The 19,277-nt window shown below is 39.1% G+C and overlaps 1 protein-coding gene across 1 annotated transcript in view; it reads right to left on the reverse strand.

The window, feature by feature from the left end:
• Positions 1-812: 812 nt before the first annotated feature.
• The window catches only part of LOC139733008 (sodium- and chloride-dependent glycine transporter 1-like), an 80,532-nt gene continuing 62,067 nt past the window's right edge, over positions 813-19,277 (reverse strand). The window contains exons 7-14 of the mRNA XM_071643851.1: positions 15,949-16,052; positions 14,221-14,345; positions 13,678-13,790; positions 5,565-5,705; positions 4,541-4,640; positions 3,166-3,269; positions 2,163-2,333; positions 813-979 (exon numbers count right to left, since the gene is read on the reverse strand). Of these exons, the coding sequence (XP_071499952.1) occupies positions 848-979; positions 2,163-2,333; positions 3,166-3,269; positions 4,541-4,640; positions 5,565-5,705; positions 13,678-13,790; positions 14,221-14,345; positions 15,949-16,052 (990 nt within the window). The 3' untranslated portion in view covers positions 813-847. The remainder of the gene's footprint in view (positions 980-2,162; positions 2,334-3,165; positions 3,270-4,540; positions 4,641-5,564; positions 5,706-13,677; positions 13,791-14,220; positions 14,346-15,948; positions 16,053-19,277) is intronic.

Here is a 19,277-nt window from a genome sequence, read left to right on the forward strand (position 1 = left end):
TTATAGAAAATTTGATTTGTTTCACATGTGATGGTGGTGTGAAATTAATCCATTAGCCACTGAAATGCCCCAAACCACCCATCTTGTTAATCCCTGAAATGCCTAAAACCATCCATCTGTATTAAAAAAAAAAATGCCATTTTATGCTTTACCATTTTTTGTTTTCACATAGAATATATAATTATGTAATTTGAAAAAGGTCAAAGGTCAACAAATGTATGTCAAAACTACCTCTGTGACGCACCGTTCTCTTGGTAGTTTCAGGCATTCAAGTAAACATAAATTGATAAAAGACAAAAATAAACATGCAGTGAGCTATAGCATACCATTTAGAATGTTGTCAAAATGAGAGCAATATTGCTGTACATTCCAGTGTAAAATAGGCCATTATGTACAGAATCTTCAGTGGCAAAAGGGATCAAGTAAAGGATTGACTCACTTTCTAATCTTATGGCATTTATGTGCCCGTTTAACTGCAGAGTGATTACAATGAAGAAGTGTAAATACGGTGTATATAATACAGGAAGTCCAACATATAATTGCCAACATATGAAACGAACGCAAACAGGCACCTTATCACCTGCCTTAATAAGGTTTTCATTTCTTTTTGGCCCAGCTAATCTCACAAAATAGAAAAAGGGCCAGTATAAGTATTTACACAAAGGGACTTTTGATCCTGCTTTGCAAGAATACTACTACATCCTACTTTGTTTTACTGAGTGCCCACTTCAGCACAAGTACAGTAAACAAATCACGTATACATGATTCAGTCATGTGAAAGGGAAAAACTTAAGAAAAAATCAAAGAAAGATGCAAATGTTATCTTGTACGTGCCGAGGTCGAGCTTTTATACTTTCTGGTCCACGACTTTCAGCTCAAACTTGTTTCTGTTTGGAATGGGAGGATAACCAGCCTTCTCGCGATTCTCCGGCAGGGCAGGACCCCACAACTCCGATGGTCTGGAAGTCGCTCTTAGCCGCTGGAAAGACAAGCACAGAGACAAAGGGAAATTATGAGAGGTTCTCTTCCTCAATTCTCATATTTTGTAAAAGTGGATATTTTCGCGCAACTAATTATTTGCGCTCGGCGGGGTAAGAAGAGTTTCGGGTGTTTTTAATTCCGCGGAATCAAGACATTGACTACTTGAACATATGGTAAGCAAAAATATTCATGTGTTTTTATTTTCGCGCTAGTTTCAGGTTGCGTGAGATGCGCGAAAATTCTAACACCGCGAAAATTTCCACTTTTACAGTAGCACTGCTCTGCCATAGCTTTGGATCAACGATTTCCGGTCATCCGAGTCCAGCAATCTCTAAAGCTGGATTTACAAGTAGAAACTTTCTTAGCAAACTCCACATCTTCCTCTCACACATTATTTTGTTAGAGAGCGAAGCAGTTTGTCAAATAGTCAACCAGAATCACATTTGCATTCATGCAAAAGGCCCTTAGATGTTCTACTCAACTTTGATGGTTGTAACAGGGATGCAAGCAAACCTTGCAAACAGCACTGAAGTATTCCGAAGGCTTGAAAGGCATTTTTTGGTGAAAAAAAGGTAATTTCACATTTCCTGCAATAGACATGCAGAAGTGTAATTTTGGAAAAACAGTGTTTTCCATGAAACTTGGACATTTTTGGGGAAAAAGAACAGTACAAAATATTGTTTTGAAAAAAAGTCACAGTTGGCATCTGGATTTGGTGAAGTCACATGCAGAGACAATAGAAGTTTAAATGAAACCAGACATGAATTCAGTAATGAGTTACACTTTATGATTTCAACAGAAAATTAATGAAAACAATGCGACATAGATCAGTCATTACATGATGTTACGCCCCAGGTATCGCTATAGACTACGCAGCGTGCTAAACCGTATCTAAAGTGGTGCTAGTTGTGAGTGATCCATTGCCGCTGGCATGGCTTATTTTTTTAATTTTTTATATTACTACTATGATATTTTCATGTGTTGTTGTTGTTGCTCAGTTTTATTTTCACACATTTTTATTTTCATGGTTCAGAGGTATAATTTTCATGCAAAAATTTCAACCCGCCCAGTACCCTGTTAAGTTGCATATTATGTTTGCTAAATCCACATGCATTTTTGGGTGCCATTCCCCTTTAAACTGCTACCTATTGGGCCCCACTGGGCCACTCTAGTGGTCTCACCTCCATTAGGGAGCCCGACTTCTGCCTGATGACGATGTAGATGGCATAGACAAATATAAGAAGTATGGAGGACATGGTGAGACTCCAGCCAATGGCCTGGGCCCAGGGTGGGAACACATAGTCATCATAGTAAGCGGGCACCTGATCCACAAAGCCGAAGATCATGATCACCTGTGTGCAGAAGAAATGATATCATGCGCAAGCCTTTAGGGGAGGCTATCATTAATGCTTGCATGCATACATAAATGAAATTCAAATACACTGCTCTCTACACTGTAAAACCAGAAATATTTGCTCACTTGAAGAAATTTCCACAAACTTTGCAAGCCAAGATTTGTGAAATTAAAATACACACAAAAGTTCTCGTTAACATAATATATAATGCACTGAATGGTAGAGGAAATACATTAAAATCTAATGCTGTGAACAAGGCCATCAGCTTCAATTTGCAAAAAAAATTTCACGCACAAATATTTCTGGTTTTATAATATTTAGCAAGCTATGTCTGCATTCATGCAAAATGTAGACCCGACAGATGAAAATAAGACAAATAGAGTTGGAAAAAGACACTAGATACTCATCTTCACAATAATCAAATTGGTATTTCTCTGTATATTCCAGTTTCATGCATAATCGACAAAGTAGATATCTGAATGACAATGAGCACGTATACATGCAGTCATGACATAACACATGTAGGAAAAGCACTATATAAGACTCTCGCTCTTACCCCTTTCAATGTACATTCAAGCAGAAATATCAAACATTACATTGCAAAAATTACAGTACATGGGACCAGCACCCTGCGCTGTTGCAACTGCACAGAATGATATCTTTTGGAGGTTGCGCTTATGAACATGCACATTTTTTTTTTTTTAAACGAAGTGGAGCATCTTTCCCAATGCCTACTACATGGGAAGGATTCTGCAAAATTCATACTACTTTATATTCTCTGGGTGTAAGGAGGAGGTTGGGTGGGGTGAGAGAATGCATATCCACATACCACAATGAAGATGGGCACGACTGCGTACCACATGGCCATCCACCACCACAGGAAGGGAACATCGCCGATCATGTAGGATATGTCCTTGAGGAAACGGCGTCCACCTAGGAATCAAGGGCAGAGACAGGTAGGTGAGAGAGCATCACTATACAATTGTATGTTTGGAATTCAGTTGACATTAACTTCATGTCACATGTCCCTCAAAGACTGATGACGCCCTATTGCTATAACGCCCTCAAAGTTGAAAGCTTTCTCAAGAAATTTCAGAGAGACACAATCTCCACACTTCAAGAGCAGATTAACAATTAAACCATGATTACCTCTACCAATGAATTCCCACTGAAGTTTTACAACTGAAGTACGACAGCATGAATACAACATGCTAGTGTAACACTGTTGCTTGTGCTGGAAAGATTTAAAAAAACAAAAACATAAGTCCCCTATTATGAGCATTTTTTTTTAGGCAAAAACATAGTTTTAAAGGGGATGGCGAGTAACTGATCAGTGGGAATCCGTGGGAATGCTGGAGGATGATTGTTCCAATCCTTGTGGGATTTAATGTTTCCAGGCTAGCGTGCCTGGTCAGTGACGGGGCATTAATCTGCACATTACTTGAATATGAGACCGTTCTGAAGCAAATAATTTTCACACAACAGTAGATATATAATGTACTCTTAAATGAATCCCACAAGGATTGGCACAATCATCCCTCAGTATTCCCACTGATTCCCACTGATCGGTTACTAGCCATCCCCTTTCAGAAGGGCTCAAAATTCATCTTCCTCCATTTGGAATTTGCTTGCAACATATTGAAAGGTTCTACCAAGAAACTGATTTGGCCAACACAATTTGCTAGGATAATGACTTATATTTGAAGTGTTTTGAGATCAAAAGTGCGAAGTAATACAAGTACACTGTAGGCATACCCAATTTACAGTCCTGAGTTTACAACTACATGATGATCAAAATGTGCCCTAGTAGCAGCAGAATTAAATCCCATGCAGCTCAATAGCTGTCCATGTGATTACCTCTCATGCAAAGGGATACTGCTCTGTCTAGATATATTGTAATTGATGTAATCGTTTTTAAAATATCACTTCGGCAATCAAGATCGGGAATGTTCCGAGACTGCAATACTTCTGGTGTACCTTTTGAGGTAATACTTTGCATTTTCATTGTAGTAATCCAACTGTAATATTCGATGCAGAAAATTCCTAATAAATTCATTTGAATTTGAATTTGAACTGAAAAAGAGTTATCACAGTGTTATTTCAGATATTTCTTACGCATATGCCTCCATCATAGAGCAAAAATCAACTTTTTCTGCAAATATATGAAAATTACGTTTTACCTATTGAGTTGAGAAATAACTTACCATACACATAGCTCACTGCCAAGGATTCAAAGATGACAATAATCATAGGTGTGAAACCCGCTGAGTACCAATTGAAGAGCTCAAAGACATAGACGCCTCCCTGGATATATCAGGTAGGGACAAAAGAAGAGTGAATTTATTATTATCATTATCATTATCATTATCATTATCATTATCATTATCATTATCATTATCATTATCATTATCATTATCATTATCATTATCATTATTATCATTATTATTATTATTATTAATATTAATAGTATCTTTATTCAACAAATCATTAATTGCAGCCAGAGGCTGAATTACAAATGATTTTACAAAAGTGAAAGATATATATACACAGCATTACATAAAAATACAAATGCAAAATTACAAAATCAAAATAACACGCAGGCTCTCACAAAACAAGAACAATTCAAACAAGAAAGAAAGAAATTTGACAAATGTGGTATCTCGAGAACTTAACCAAAATGAATATGACGGATGCGGTACTGAGAAAACATTTTTCCTCTCATTGTAGAAGAACTTTAAACACAAGGGTGAAATTTGCTGATAAGGTATTGGGTACAACTCGTTTTTCTCAAAACTTTGGAGCTGAAGGGCATTGTGACAGTGAATGATCGATACAGTATTGAAAATGTTTTCTTGTATACCTTCAACACTGCAGAACATTAAAAGAGTGAATATGACTCATATGGATTGGAAAAAGCTTTTCTCATAGCCTAGGAATTTACAACATATAAAAGACGATGAAAATAACCCATTTGGTATTAGGAACATGTTTTTTTTTTCCCCTCACAAGTTAAAGAGCTTGCAAAAGTAAGAGCAAAAATGACTCATAAGGTAAGGGAACATATATCTCGTAACTTCCAACTTTATGAGATTTTGAGAGATTTCCACAGATAAAAATATTTGCGTCCTTATATTTTTGAGCCAGCTTCCAGTCATGCGAAATGGAAGAGAACTTTCACACTGCAAAAATATCCACTTTTATAGTATGTGCAAGATGAGGATTAGTGACCTGGGTTGTCAGGGGAAGTCCCAGGAACAGCATGAAGATGCAGGTGCCGAGGATAACGAAGTAGCGCTTCTTGTGCAGAATGGGATAGTCATCCTTGAACTCGTCAACCAGCGCTGTGATGCATGTCTCCAGGGTGACGAACTGAAACGAGAAGAAAGAGGGTTATGAGAAAGCCGAGTAGATAGCTCTCCTGATAACAAGCAGGTGCTGTATAGGGCAGGAATAGTGAGTCTAATCTTTCATGAATCGAGACTTCCCGATAACTTCGCGAGTGATTAAATTCATGATTGTGGAGTACAGTACTGTAATGGAGAAACGAATGCCTGCATGCGGCATTCATGTCACACTCAGAGTGAATATTTCTGCACGTTTTTAAATTCGCAAAGAGCACCAGCTCATAAAATTTGCAAAAATAAAAACCTCACGAAATATACAGCGCATACAGTACATCCATCTTTTCATGACACATCTTTACTGTGGATGAACCTGTGTGTGTCTGTGTGTAAGGCTAACAAATTTAGACAATGAAGTTGTCAGTGAAATAAGAATCCAAGTGAAATATGAGTTGGCACAAAAGTATGCATCGCTGGGAAAGCAATTTGCAGCAATGTGCAAAGAAAGCCTGCAATCGAATGCATTCCACTTCAGCAACCAACCATGACCCATGACATTCCACAACACAAAAAAGGAAAATGATCTGTTATTTTTCCGGGGGATGGCCCCAGTGCATTCAAATAGAACACATTTGTTTGCGCTAACCGGATACATTCCATCCACTCCAGGCAAGTCAAATCAGGAGGTTCAAGAGATTAGTGCCCCAATAGTCTTAGACCTGTTTACAGTGCGAGGCTCGGCCGCGGCTCGGCCGCGGCCGTGCCCAGCCCTGCTTCAGTGTAAACGCGCAAAAGGCCAAATGCGAGGCAAAAATTGGCCTAGCATTTGGCCTCGCTCTGGAGGTGGTCTCGGCCGCAGCCGAGCCACGGCCAAGCCTGGCCTTTTCTTGGTGTAAACGCAAACTGGGCCAAATGCGCGGCCAACTGCGCGGCCAATTTTAGTCTGGCTTCCAAACCCTCTGCCTGTATCTTTTGCTATTCAGGATATTAACCCCCTCAACGTCGAAAACTAGTATAGTTTAAGGTGGTTTTGTCCTGCAAAGGATTCTTTCCTTCGGCAAAGGCCTTTGCCCGAACGGCAATCGTCGCCATGGAATTCATTTGGCAAAGGGTCTGAAAACCAGACAATACCAAATTGCATTTGTTTACAAGCAGAGCGCCACTACGACAAAATATTGAAAGGTTTGAATCAAAAGCGCGGCCGAGCGCGGCAGTGTAAACGGGCAAAATTGCTGGGCCCAGCCTCGCAATTGAGGCTGGGCTCGGCCGCGGCTTGGCCGCGGCTCGGCCCAGCCCAGCCCCGCACTGTAAACGGGGTCTTATTCTCCGTGAACCTATGTTTGATGCTGCTACTTAAAAATATCTGATTGAAGTATATGTACCAAACTAGATCTGTCTCACAAATACAAAGACAGTTGATCCATGTCCCACTGCATAATGACCAGCCACTCTCTATAGAAGAAAAAAATGAATCTTTATGATGGTAATTACTTTTTACCTTCCCTACTCATAAATGCTGAGTTGTTCAAAATTTGGTGAAGACAAGGGGATATGCAAATAGAAATTGGCAAAGATTGATGAACTAAGACTTAAAATTACTTGGCTGGATATATTTGGACACTAGTCTGACATGTCAATTACTGTAAAAATGGATATTTTTGCGCGAGTAATTTTTTCCGCTCAGCGGGGAAAGATGAATTTTGCGTGTTTTTTAATTCTGCAGAGTCAGGAAGCTAACTACTGGAACATATGGTATACCAACATATTTGTGTGCTTTTATTTTCCCTCTAGCTTCTGGTTGCGTGAAATGTGCAAAAATTTCAACGCCACAAAAATTTCCACTGTTACAGTAATACAAAAGTATACTTGAAGATTCTACCATATCAGCTTTATTTGTTCAAATTAGAAACATGACAAAATCAGCTTCCAAGGTGGGTCCAGTTTCAACCATTTTCACAACATACAGCTCTGATTAACACTTTTGCTCATATTTCTGGACAGGATTGACTTCAGTCTAATGTATTTTATCATTACGTGAAATCATTTCATTTAATAAATAAACAGGAGAAATATACCCAACATTATGTTAGAGTTCAAAATGAATCTTCAGATTGCACAGGAAGGAGGCAGTAATCATTAGGTAAAATCATTTCATTTAATGAATAAACAGGAGAAATATACCCAACATTATGTTAGAGTTCAAAATGAATCTTCAGATTGCACAGGAAGGAGGCCAGTAATCATTAGGTAAAATCATTTCATTTCATGAATAAACAGGAGAAATATACCCAACATTATGTTAGAGTTCAAAATGAATCTTCAGATTGTACACGAAGGAGGCCAGTAATCATTAGGTAAAATCATTTCATTTAATGAATAAACAGGAGAAATATACCCAACATTATGTTAGAGTTCAAAATGAATCTTCAGATTGGACAGGAAGGAGGCCAGTAATCATTAGGTAAAATCATTTCATTTAATGAATAAACAGGAGAAATATACCCAACATTATGTTAGAGTTCAAAATGAATCTTCAGATTGCACAGGAAGGAGGCCAGTAATCATTAGGTAAAATCATTTCATTTCATGAATAAACAGGAGAAATATACCCAACATTATGTTAGAGTTCAAAATGAATCTTCAGATTGTACACGAAGGAGGCCAGTAATCATTAGGTAAAATCATTTCATTTAATGAATAAACAGGAGAAATATACCCAACATTATGTTAGAGTTCAAAATGAATCTTCAGACTGGACAGGAAGGAGGCCAGTAATCATTAGGTAAAATCATTTCATTTAATAAATAAACAGGAGAAATATACCCAACATTATGTTAGAGTTCAAAATGAATCTTCAGATTGCATAGGAAGGAGGCAGTATCAAACCCTCGATTATCAAAGTATAAAATGCACCTGTGGAATTCTTTTGTGCATCCACAGAAAACTAACAGCTGTTTGAATAATCATGGCCAGTTTGAACTACACCTGAACTTCCTCTGTAAAATCAAACATGCTGTCTTTATCTGTTTAAATCTATTTCCTGGAATGATCACGAGGTGTGAAATAAACAAAGTGTGTTCGGGACTGGTATTGTTAGACTGTAGAACCTCCTCAATAGACCGCTTGAACACATTCAAATTCATGGAATTTTCTTCCCCCTTACATAGTAATGAGCTTTCATCATTATTAACCTGTACTTCAAAAACACTTTTCGCTACTTAGAACCCAGTTTGCATATACATTAATAATTGTTGCTATGTTTGGCTAACCGATGGGAAAGCTTTCAGGTTGTCAAGAAGGACCATTGTCAGAAAGGCGTGCATAAAATCTGAATATGCTAGCATACTGGTGTACTGAAATTGTACCAGCTTCATCAGAAATTTCATCTCATGATTTTTATTATTCTTTTTTTTGTGGCTACTACTAAAACACCAATCAATTCAGTGCTTATTTACATCGACGTAGGAAAATTTGTCAATCAGTGACAATAAAAGCAACTTGATGCAAGATTTTCATGAATTTGAATAGAAGAGGATAGTTGATAATCAAATGGATAACATTTAAAGAGTATATAAAATGAGTGCCTTATGAGTAGTGCTCATGTGAACTTGATTGGTGAACAAAGCCAAGATATGAAGTTGCCTTGAATACCATGAGACACATTCCCAAGACGTGCAGTCTATTTACATGGATCTATATGCGCCCAGCACAGCTCAACAATGTAATACGTGCACTCCCACACAAAGCATTATATTTAAGTACACACCACGAATAACAGCAACCACAAATCGTGAATAATTATGCATTGACACATAGGACCTAAGACAATTCCACAGGATAAGAAAAAAAAATGTGGGCTGATCTTGATGTCTGCCTACAATTAAAAATATTGTATTACAATTGTGTTGACTATGTTTGTGTATTCGTAATATCTTTATCCACTGACTAATTGAGCGTAACAACAAGCAGAATCAAAGAGGCAGACATAAAAGACAAAGTATTTCAAACCCAAAAATAGATTGTGGCTGATGAAAAAAACCAGGTAATCATAGAGAATTCACATTCTGATTGTCTTAAATATCATGCAAGTATGAACAGGGGTATGGGAACCACCTCCCTGGTATGAATATCAAAAGGTGCTGGGAAAGCGAAATAAAAACTGATTAGCTGCAAATTTTATAAATTTGCAAACTATGGGGCGTAACCACTGTACCTTTTTTTTTAGGCATTTTTTTTTTTTCCATCAAGTCTCAAAACCTCATTTCTGTAGTTTAATGCTGTACTTTTCCATCATACATTTGTCATTATATTATTCACCCTATCTACTTCAGAGCAAAGCAAGTGAGTACTATGTATGTGATGGAACAGTCTCAAGAAGCAGATAACAGAGCGTGACATCCACTAGATGCCACGTTATGTCGGTCTCATATTTGCAGGGGGTCAAACTTTCAAAGATTTTATCCCCCTTTCTCAGCACAATGAGGGATCTTAAAAGAGAGCCTCCGTGAAATATGCCACCCTTTGATCATTGGCAAAGAGGGATTTGTGATCGTCAAGTTTGGGGGCTTCAAATCCCCCCCCCCCCCCACAACAGCCACTGTGAGTAAAGCAGCTTTGCCATAGCTTTGAGTGGTAGTGGTTGCTTGGGGGACACTTTGAAGTTTTCAAGCAGCCTTTCAGAAAACAGGAGACCTGTGATTAACTTTGGCTTTTCTTCCTACCAGCCTATCTTTAATTGTGTGTTTTAAAGAATTAAGAATGCAGTGAAGCAAAAAGCAGGGAATGTGTCCAGAATTAGGGCGGTGAGTTGGCTCAGCCAGTAGCGCATCTGCCTCACGATCCTAAGGACCCGGGTTCGAACCCGAGTCTGGACTGAACAATGTTGTGTGCAATCACACCATCCCCTCTAGCGAGAGGCAAAACACTCTGTCCCTTAGATAGGACATAAAATGGAGGTCCCGTGTGTGAGAGAGTCACAACTCATGCACGTAAAAGATATTGCTTCATTCATTCATCGCAAAGAGCAGGGTGTTTAACTCTTAACGTGCCATGGTCGCCGAACGGCGACCTTAGTCCTGACGTGCCATGGTCGCCGATCGGCGACTAAGAACAGCGAGAAAAGCATTGATCATTTAGGTTCTTGTGGTACCGTAATGTGTTACACCAAGCAACTGCCAATGATATGTACTGGCAGCTGATTAGAATAGCCATCCTTTCCTCTAAAAATATGAGCATGCTTACATTGGAAAATTTTGAGTAAATACACGATTTTTCAGCTACATGTATTTTTTTCACATCGGGAAAATCCGCAGCGGGCGCACCCTTTGCGAGATGTGTATGGATCAAAACTCTCATAGATAAACCACGCGTGTGTATGCTATTGACTCTGCGTGTATTGTCTATGCGGTTCTACTCGCATTGTTCCGCTTGGACGCTGTCCTGCGGGAAGCTGCTTTGATTTTGTCCCTCAAAGAGGGTCAGCTTTCGTTCGTCGGTCAAGTCTTTCATTCTTTTGTTTTGGTGAACGTCACTAATCGTCCCCACGCTAGCATAGGAATTGCGCGCGGACAAAGGCCTACCGATTTCAATAGAGTACGCCCGCCCGCGGTCCGCTTAGACAAAAGGAGGATGAATTAGCAGGTTCTTCCTTCTCAGGTGGACAAAAGACACTATTCCAGGGCCCGGGACAATTACTTTAGTTTCAAATACAGGATCTGGGACTAAGGGACTCAGATTTGGGAATGGATTACTGAGGCAGAAAGAGAAATTGCTAGGACAAAATAAACAGCTAGTATCTTTGGAATCATACAATTCTAGAAGGCAAGTTTGTTTTCATTTGAAAGAGGAGATGTTGCTCTAAAACTTTCTCACAGAGTCAAGGGAGCGTTCCATTGAAGAAAAAACACGACTGACTCTTTTTTCCCATACTACACAAAAATTTCTAATAATTTTTTTGATGTATCAAATATTTCTGCAATATTTCAGATTCAGATAGATATTGTGGCAAACTGACTGCATGACACCAAAGAGCAAACGTTTCTTGATAATTGTTGTGTAGAACTCAATTCAAAACAGTCAATAGTTTCAGAGATATGGCAGTTTTAAATTTCACTGTCAGTCCAGTTTCCAAACGTTCTGGCGTTAGGTAAAAACCTCTGGCACGTTAGGGGTTTTGGGCCTGGCACATTAAGAGTTAACCCAGTGAAGTGGTCAAGCCTCACATCAAACTGGACCCCATGGAAGACCAGCGTAGCGTAGCTGAATATGGGCTATCCAGCCATATTCTGAGATGGAAAATGAACAAACAAGCAAACAATTCATTCTGATGTGACTGAATTTCTCACTTATCATATTTCATCTTCGATCCTAATGCATCTGCAGCAGGGTGAGTGAAAATATTCTAGTGATATCTTTTTTCCACTAAAAAGTAAAAGCTAGGTTGGGAGCGTGGGAAGGCAAGGGTTGCCCAGATTGAATTGAACTTAATTCGTCGTCTACAGGGGTACACTGGAAAAACGTAAGCAATGCAGGCCTGTGGGAGTAGCATTGTCCATCAGCGAATATATGCATTGAGGCGTTTGCTCATTCGTAGTGATTGACCCCGGTCGAGATTCTTTGGCTATGTGGGTAATTGAATAGAAATCAGTAATAAAACTGAACGCTATTGAAGAGATATCTTGTTGAGTTTTTTTTGCGGTGCCCCCGCTACTATGAAGGCAAAGAGTCTGCACAGTTCTGTGCACGCAATAAACCTCCTAATAGCTCAGAAAATTTTCCACTTATGCTCAGAACATATGTTTTAGGGGACTGGCAAACAGGCATACAATGGCTTTACACCAAGTTGGGATGTGAAGCTCTTCAAAGCATGAAGGCAGAAATAACAAAGACAACCTTTCCATTGCCATGAAAACTACTGTAGCCACAGACCGTGACCTATTCAAGTGCTACAATATAGGTTGGGTCAATTAAATGTGAATGTGACTTCCTCCCAAATTCTCAGTGATATAATACTCGAGGAAAAAACAGGTTCTTTTAGCGCTGTGACCATGAATCACATAAATTGCGTAAACAGACAATGACTCGAGCAATAATGAGGGTATGAATTTCTATTCAATCTCTCCCTACCATACTTCCTTCTTATGTTTTATCACCTTCTCCTGCTGTAATAAACCACACACACAGAGACACACAGACACACACACACACAGAGCAAAACACAGAAAATGTTCTCAATGAGTTTTGCAGTTTTAGTACTTGTAGAATCATCAATAGATGAGAACAGGAAATATCCATGATTGTAACTTTCTCACCTTCAGAATTGGTTGCATTAAAAACAACTCAAAGAAGGAATTCATTAATCTAAAGAAATATGAATTACCCTCTGCTATAAAGAATTAGTACGGGCATTGGCTCAGGAGACTAGCGCATACGACAACTGTCTGGTACTCAGGAGATAATTGGTTTGAGCTCAACCCGAGTATGTATACCCATGATTTTTATCATGGCTACAACAAAAACACTGAATTAATCAGTGTTTATAATACAATGATGAAGAGCAATTTGTTGACCAGTTGCAATCTTTTCATACTCTTTTCTATTTTTCCCATATTTTCTTTCATAATATATTTTATTTCTTGCATGAACAACTTAAAAAAAACAACAACACAAAAACAAGAGACCCGGGGGTCTCGTGCTCACCTGAGAACAATAAGTTCACCTTCTACAAATGACAACCCATTTGAACAAATTATGATCCCATCATCCTACAATTCTAGCTTTGATAGTTTGGTGAACATCTGTCATGGGGTTCTCACGAAGAAGGTGGAACTGTAAAAAGTTTAAGAAAGATGCAAGCCAGACGATGAATGATTGCAATAGCTCACTCGAGCCTTTGGCTTCGGTGAGCTAAAAACATATACAGGAGATTTATATCTTTTCCTTCAAGTGACGTGTAAAGTAAAAAAAAGAGTCCCTTGCATCTGGGGAGGTAAGATGCTCACCTCACTGTCCAGTCCAAGGGTTAGAAGCATGAAGAAAAACAAGAATGCCCAGAGCTGGGGGAGCGGCAGTCTGGAAAGAGCCTCGGGGTAGGCTACAAATGCCAAACCAGGCCCTGGTGAGTGGCAAGGAAAAGCACAGCAGTGTGGATTAATTATATCAACTGAATTAACATGCATTTCACATATTAGTATTAACAATAAAAGTAGGAATTATGACGATGTGTTTTTTATGGCCAATTGAGAAAGTTATTTATCATCAAACACTCCAAAAGATTACATATATTAACGAAAAAATTAGGTACAAGGTTTTCACAAGAGTAAACTTAGTTACATCATACGACGAATACAAACCTTTTACGACATAATTAATCACATTGACATTTGGTAGTTACATACATTGATAGGTAAGAATACAATAACATTATTGCCAAATTCCGCATTACAATTATGACAAACACCATTTTTTTCTGGGAAAATGGACAATGCAAACGAATTCTAGCTGACTCTCTTCTGTATTTATCACTTCCAAGGACCCTTTCTCACCTGACGACACAACGTCTTCGATGTCAGCACCGGCGTCGTGGGCCATGAAGCCCAGGACGGCGAAGATGACAAAGCCGGCGAGGATGCTCGTGAAGGATCCAGAGATGACGATGATGATCGCATCCCTGCAAAGGTCGACAAGTTCACATGACTTAAGGAACGTTTGAACGAGACACCACATCACATGAAACAAGTTCATTGCCTTGCATGCCAGCCAGTCTCTTCTAGGGAGATACGTCTTTATGATGGCAACAACTTTTCACCATCCCTACTTATAAAAGATGAGTGGTATATAATGGTAAAGACATGGGATGACCGAACACAAATTGCGGAAAGTTTGATGAAATCTAATAAAACTAGAAATGTCGCTGTAACTGGTTATACCCCCGCCAAACAACATTTCATAAGCTTTGGTCAAAACAACATTTCATAAGCTTTGGTCAAAAAACTGAGGAAGTAGTTAAATCCACAAGATCTTTCCTTGATCTTCTGCCATTAATATGCCGTTACCATGGCAACGTACTTTCGGGTACTGTCGAAAAATGCGTCTTGCACATCTACAACCAAAGGCACACATCTGTACCAAGTTTCATGGAAATTGGGCAAATACTGAGGAAGTAGTTTGCAACACAAAATTTTCCATCATTTTGGCTCATAATATGTAAGCTGTTACCATGGCAACATACTTTTTGTCACTGTCAAGAAATGTGTCATGCTGACCTATATCCTAAGACAAACATTCAATATGAATTCCATGAGAATTGGAAGAACACTGATGAAGCAGTTTTGCCATGAAGCATTTTGCCCTATATTTTACCAATAACATGCCGTTACCATGGCAACGCACTTTTTGCCACTGCGGAAATATGTGTCTTGCACATTTACATATTCAGATGAACATCTGTACCTAATTTCATAAAAATTGATCAAAAACTGTGGGAGGAGTTCGCGACGCAAGATTTGTACCCATTTTTGCCCATAATATGCCGTTACCATGGCAACGTACTTTTGGGTACTGTCAAAAAATACGTCTTGCACATCTACAACCCAAGGCACACATCTGTGCCAAGTTTTATGGGAATCGGTTGAAAACTGAGGAAGTAGTTCGCGACGCAAGATTTGCAACGGACCGACCGCCCGACCGCCTGACCGCCCGACCGTCCGCTGATTCCTATATACCCCCTTCAAACTTCGTTTGGCGGGGGTATAATAAAATTCCTCAACTGGGCATGTCTGGGCACTAATATGATAAAATAATTGAGGAGCTATAATCAAAGATTATACCATATTTGTCTTATTTGTCCGAATTAAGTGGAGAAGTGATAAATCAGCTTTCAACAAGGGTACAGTTTCAAACACTTTCGCAACATAAAGCTGTGATTTACACTTGAGCAGATATTTCTGGACGGGATCTACTTCTGTTCTATATGCTTTATCATTAGGGGAATTTTCATTTCATTTAATGAATAAACATGCAAAACATAATTTGGGTATCATGCTAACAGTTCAAATGAATCCAAGGCTGTTCAGGAAGGAGGTGGCATTGAACCCTGATCACCAAAGGCACAAAACAACGCACCTGTAGAATTCTTTTGTGCATCCACCGAAAACCAAGAGCTGTTTCAGTTTGACTACTCACAGCCAGTTGGAACTCTTGAACCTCCTTATCAATGGCATTGTCAGAGTCATTGTAATGTTAAAGTAGTTGGATATCATTCATATGGTCACCTGATGCAGTGCTTGTTAAACTTGTTGTAGCTCGAGAGGGTCAGGAATCCGCCCCAGCCGGCCCCGTACGAGAGGAACACCTGATTGGCCGCCGATAGCCACACCTGGGCATGCAGTATAGAAAGAACCAGCCAATCATCAGTTAGGAAAGAGGCATAAAAAAAGACACTTCACATTATGAGAAAATAGCTGACTCTACTACATTTTACATATGGTTCTGAAGAGTGTAGGAAGATTCAAAATGAGGCAAGTCAACGAGCGCAAGAAATGAAAACCAGAATCTTATTCCAAATCTTGATGCACACATCACATAACAACATTTACATCTTTATCCATCTGTACCAGCTTAAATTTCATTACATCATGTGCCGCTCAAAATAGCTCACTCTTCTTTAAAAGACTACACACATACACACATAATAGAAGAAATTGACATCCTACAGAACGACACATGTACCACATTCAGCACTGGGTGTCCAAGCATTTTGAGCCAAATTAAAATAATTCATATTCCAGCTACAATGTATATCTATAAATTGAACACTTCTAGGTCACCTACAGGCACTTAACAATAGATTTTCAAGCATAGAGTGTACTGGGTACTTGATATCCAAAGTACTTGATGTGTAAATTGCCTGCAATGTGATTTAAAGGGCAAGTCCAACTTAGTTTTGTAATGCTTGGTTCAATTTGAATGGAAGTAGAAAATTCAGAGAAGCAGATCAGTGAATGACTGAGAACAATCAGTCACATAATAAAAAGGTGTAATTGTAAATTGTCAAATTTTGAAGAGTAAGGCAAATTGGCAACTCTGAATGAAACTGATGTTGAGCAGCTCTTCATTTGATTTATACAAAAAAATTTCACCGAGAATTTTCATTTTTCTCAAATATTTCAGCAGGAACAGATGCCCCCTGAGGAAGATGAACAAAAACGTTACTCGGACTATATGCCAGGAACAGGACTGAAGAAATGTTTTTCTTGAGAGAAGAATGAAAATTGGGGAATTTGTGTGACAAATTGATGAAAGAGATAATCAACACCAAGATAACACAGAGTTGCCAACTTGTCTCACTCTCTAATTACAATTAACAACTTTTTAAAATGTATCTGACTTTCCCCCAAAATTTTCACGTAACTGCTTCTGTGATTTTTCTGTTTTCATACAAAGCAACATTAAATTAAGAGACACTTTCCCTTTAAGATTCCACAGGGACGGGGGACACTGGTAGTTCTGTGTGCACATAACACTGACTTAAGTTTATGATGCACTGCTTATATAATTATGCTGCTTGGTGTATGCAAGTGTATGTACAGTGTTTCTTAAAGGTATGGTGGTGAGGGTGGCATTTGGGTGAACTTTCTGCATTCAATGAGCCACTGCCACTCTCATATTCACAGAATATTCCTTTCATTCTGACCAAAAAAGGTAGAAACAGTGTCTAGAAAGGAGGCTATTGTCTGCATTCACACAAATATCCTGCACTCATTACTCATCCATGATATCAACACTTCAAACAGTTCCTCTACACCAACATTCTGCTGTTGCAATGGTGAATAATGAATAATGTGGGTGGGTATGGTGCATGGAAGTGGGTATATATGCCTGCTGGAACAATCCATGTAGAGTTAACAGAATGAGGGACAAAATGGCAATAATGGTCCTGGTGTCTGGAAGAAGATTATCTTGTCTCATCACGCCTTCCTTGGTTTTTCAAGCTGTGGCATTATAATCTCTCTCCCTCTCTTTCTCTCCATTCTACAACACTTGCCTGTCTTTGATCACTGCATTCTTCACCTTGAGAATTTCTCTCACTCTATCCCTCTCTCTCTTTCTTTCTTTCTTTCATCTCTGCCTGAAGACGAACCACTGAGGCTACACACAATATTCCCTGAATTCAGTCTGCATAACATTATCACCATGCTGATTTGAAAATGCTGCCATTAGATCTAAACTGCACAACCTTCAAACAGGTCTATTCATTCCAGGTGGATCCAGAGTACATCAAAGAAAAGTACACATTGTCACCACACCTTCATTCAATTCAAAGGACAACAAAAACTTTCTAGCCACGGAGAAAGGCAAAATGTTGCTTTCAGAGAGGAAAAAACAAAATCTTAATACTACAGTACTGTGACTGTAAATAGCTCTTGGCTGCATCTGAATAAGGCATACATTATCCAACTTCAAGCAGTGCCACTGGATAGGGCATGTGTTGACAATGCCTTTTATGAACACTGCAATGATCTTTTCCATTCACACATTTCTGAAGGTTTTCGCTCGGGGCCTGGAGAGCAAAATACTTCTGGTCCTCACCAAATGATAAACACTGTTCAATTGAAAATCATAATGTTTAGGATTTCTCAATGGCAACAGTAAAATTATGGAATCTGTAAATTGGCAGTACACGCAACAAAGTGATCATGAAATACAATTCTTGTGATGTTCAATCTAGTGAGCTCATCAATAGTTACCGGACATAAAAATCTATTGTGTGTGAGGGAATTTTAGAATGTATGGAAACTTCTTTCAGATGTCCATAAAACTTTGACACTTCTACACATGTTGTTCTTTTTGTCCAATTTTTGATGGGGAGGAGGAGGGGTGTGGGAGTGGAGTGTTCGCCTCATAAAGGAGCTTTGGCATTTTTAAAGCTCCTAATCATGCACTCTGGTGAATACAAAAAATAATATTTGCGCTTATTCTCATTAGATAAGTCAAAAAATGTGACTTTTTGCTTGTGAGTCTGTGTGAGTGTGAGAGAAAACCCCCGAGGTATGACTGTCATGCCTGATATTGAGGTGTGGTAGGTCTGGGACAAGAATACAATTTGTACCAAAATCAGGTATTGCTTTGGTGTTTCTGTGATGACTTGCTGATGGATTGTTGTATAATGAAACCTTGCAATTGATGTTTTATACTCCAGAAAAGATTGGACCAAGTTGACTAACCCTTACCGGACCAGGTTTACAAACCCTCACTTGACCTGGTTGACTAACCCTCTTGGGACTGTAGACTGACCCTTGTGGGACCAGGCTGACAAACCTTTGTGTGATCGGGTTGACTAACCCTTGCATGATCAGGTTGACTAACCCTCACATGACAGGGTTGACTGACCCTTGTGGGACCAGGTTGACAATCCGTATGACTGGGTTGACTAACCTTTACGTGTGACTGGGTTGAATAACCCTCACATGACCAGGTTGACTAACCCTATTGGGACTGTTTAGACTGACCCTTGCGGGACCAGGCTGACAAACCTTCACATGACCGGGTTGACTAACCCTCACATGACAAGGTTGACTAATCCTCTCAAGACGGGGTTGAC

Source organism: Diadema antillarum, unplaced genomic scaffold (genome assembly GCF_040938485.1).
Source record: "Diadema antillarum isolate AM-2024a unplaced genomic scaffold, OU_Dant_1.0 seq00000459_RagTag, whole genome shotgun sequence".
NCBI classification, from domain to species: Eukaryota; Metazoa; Echinodermata; class Echinoidea; order Diadematoida; family Diadematidae; genus Diadema; species Diadema antillarum.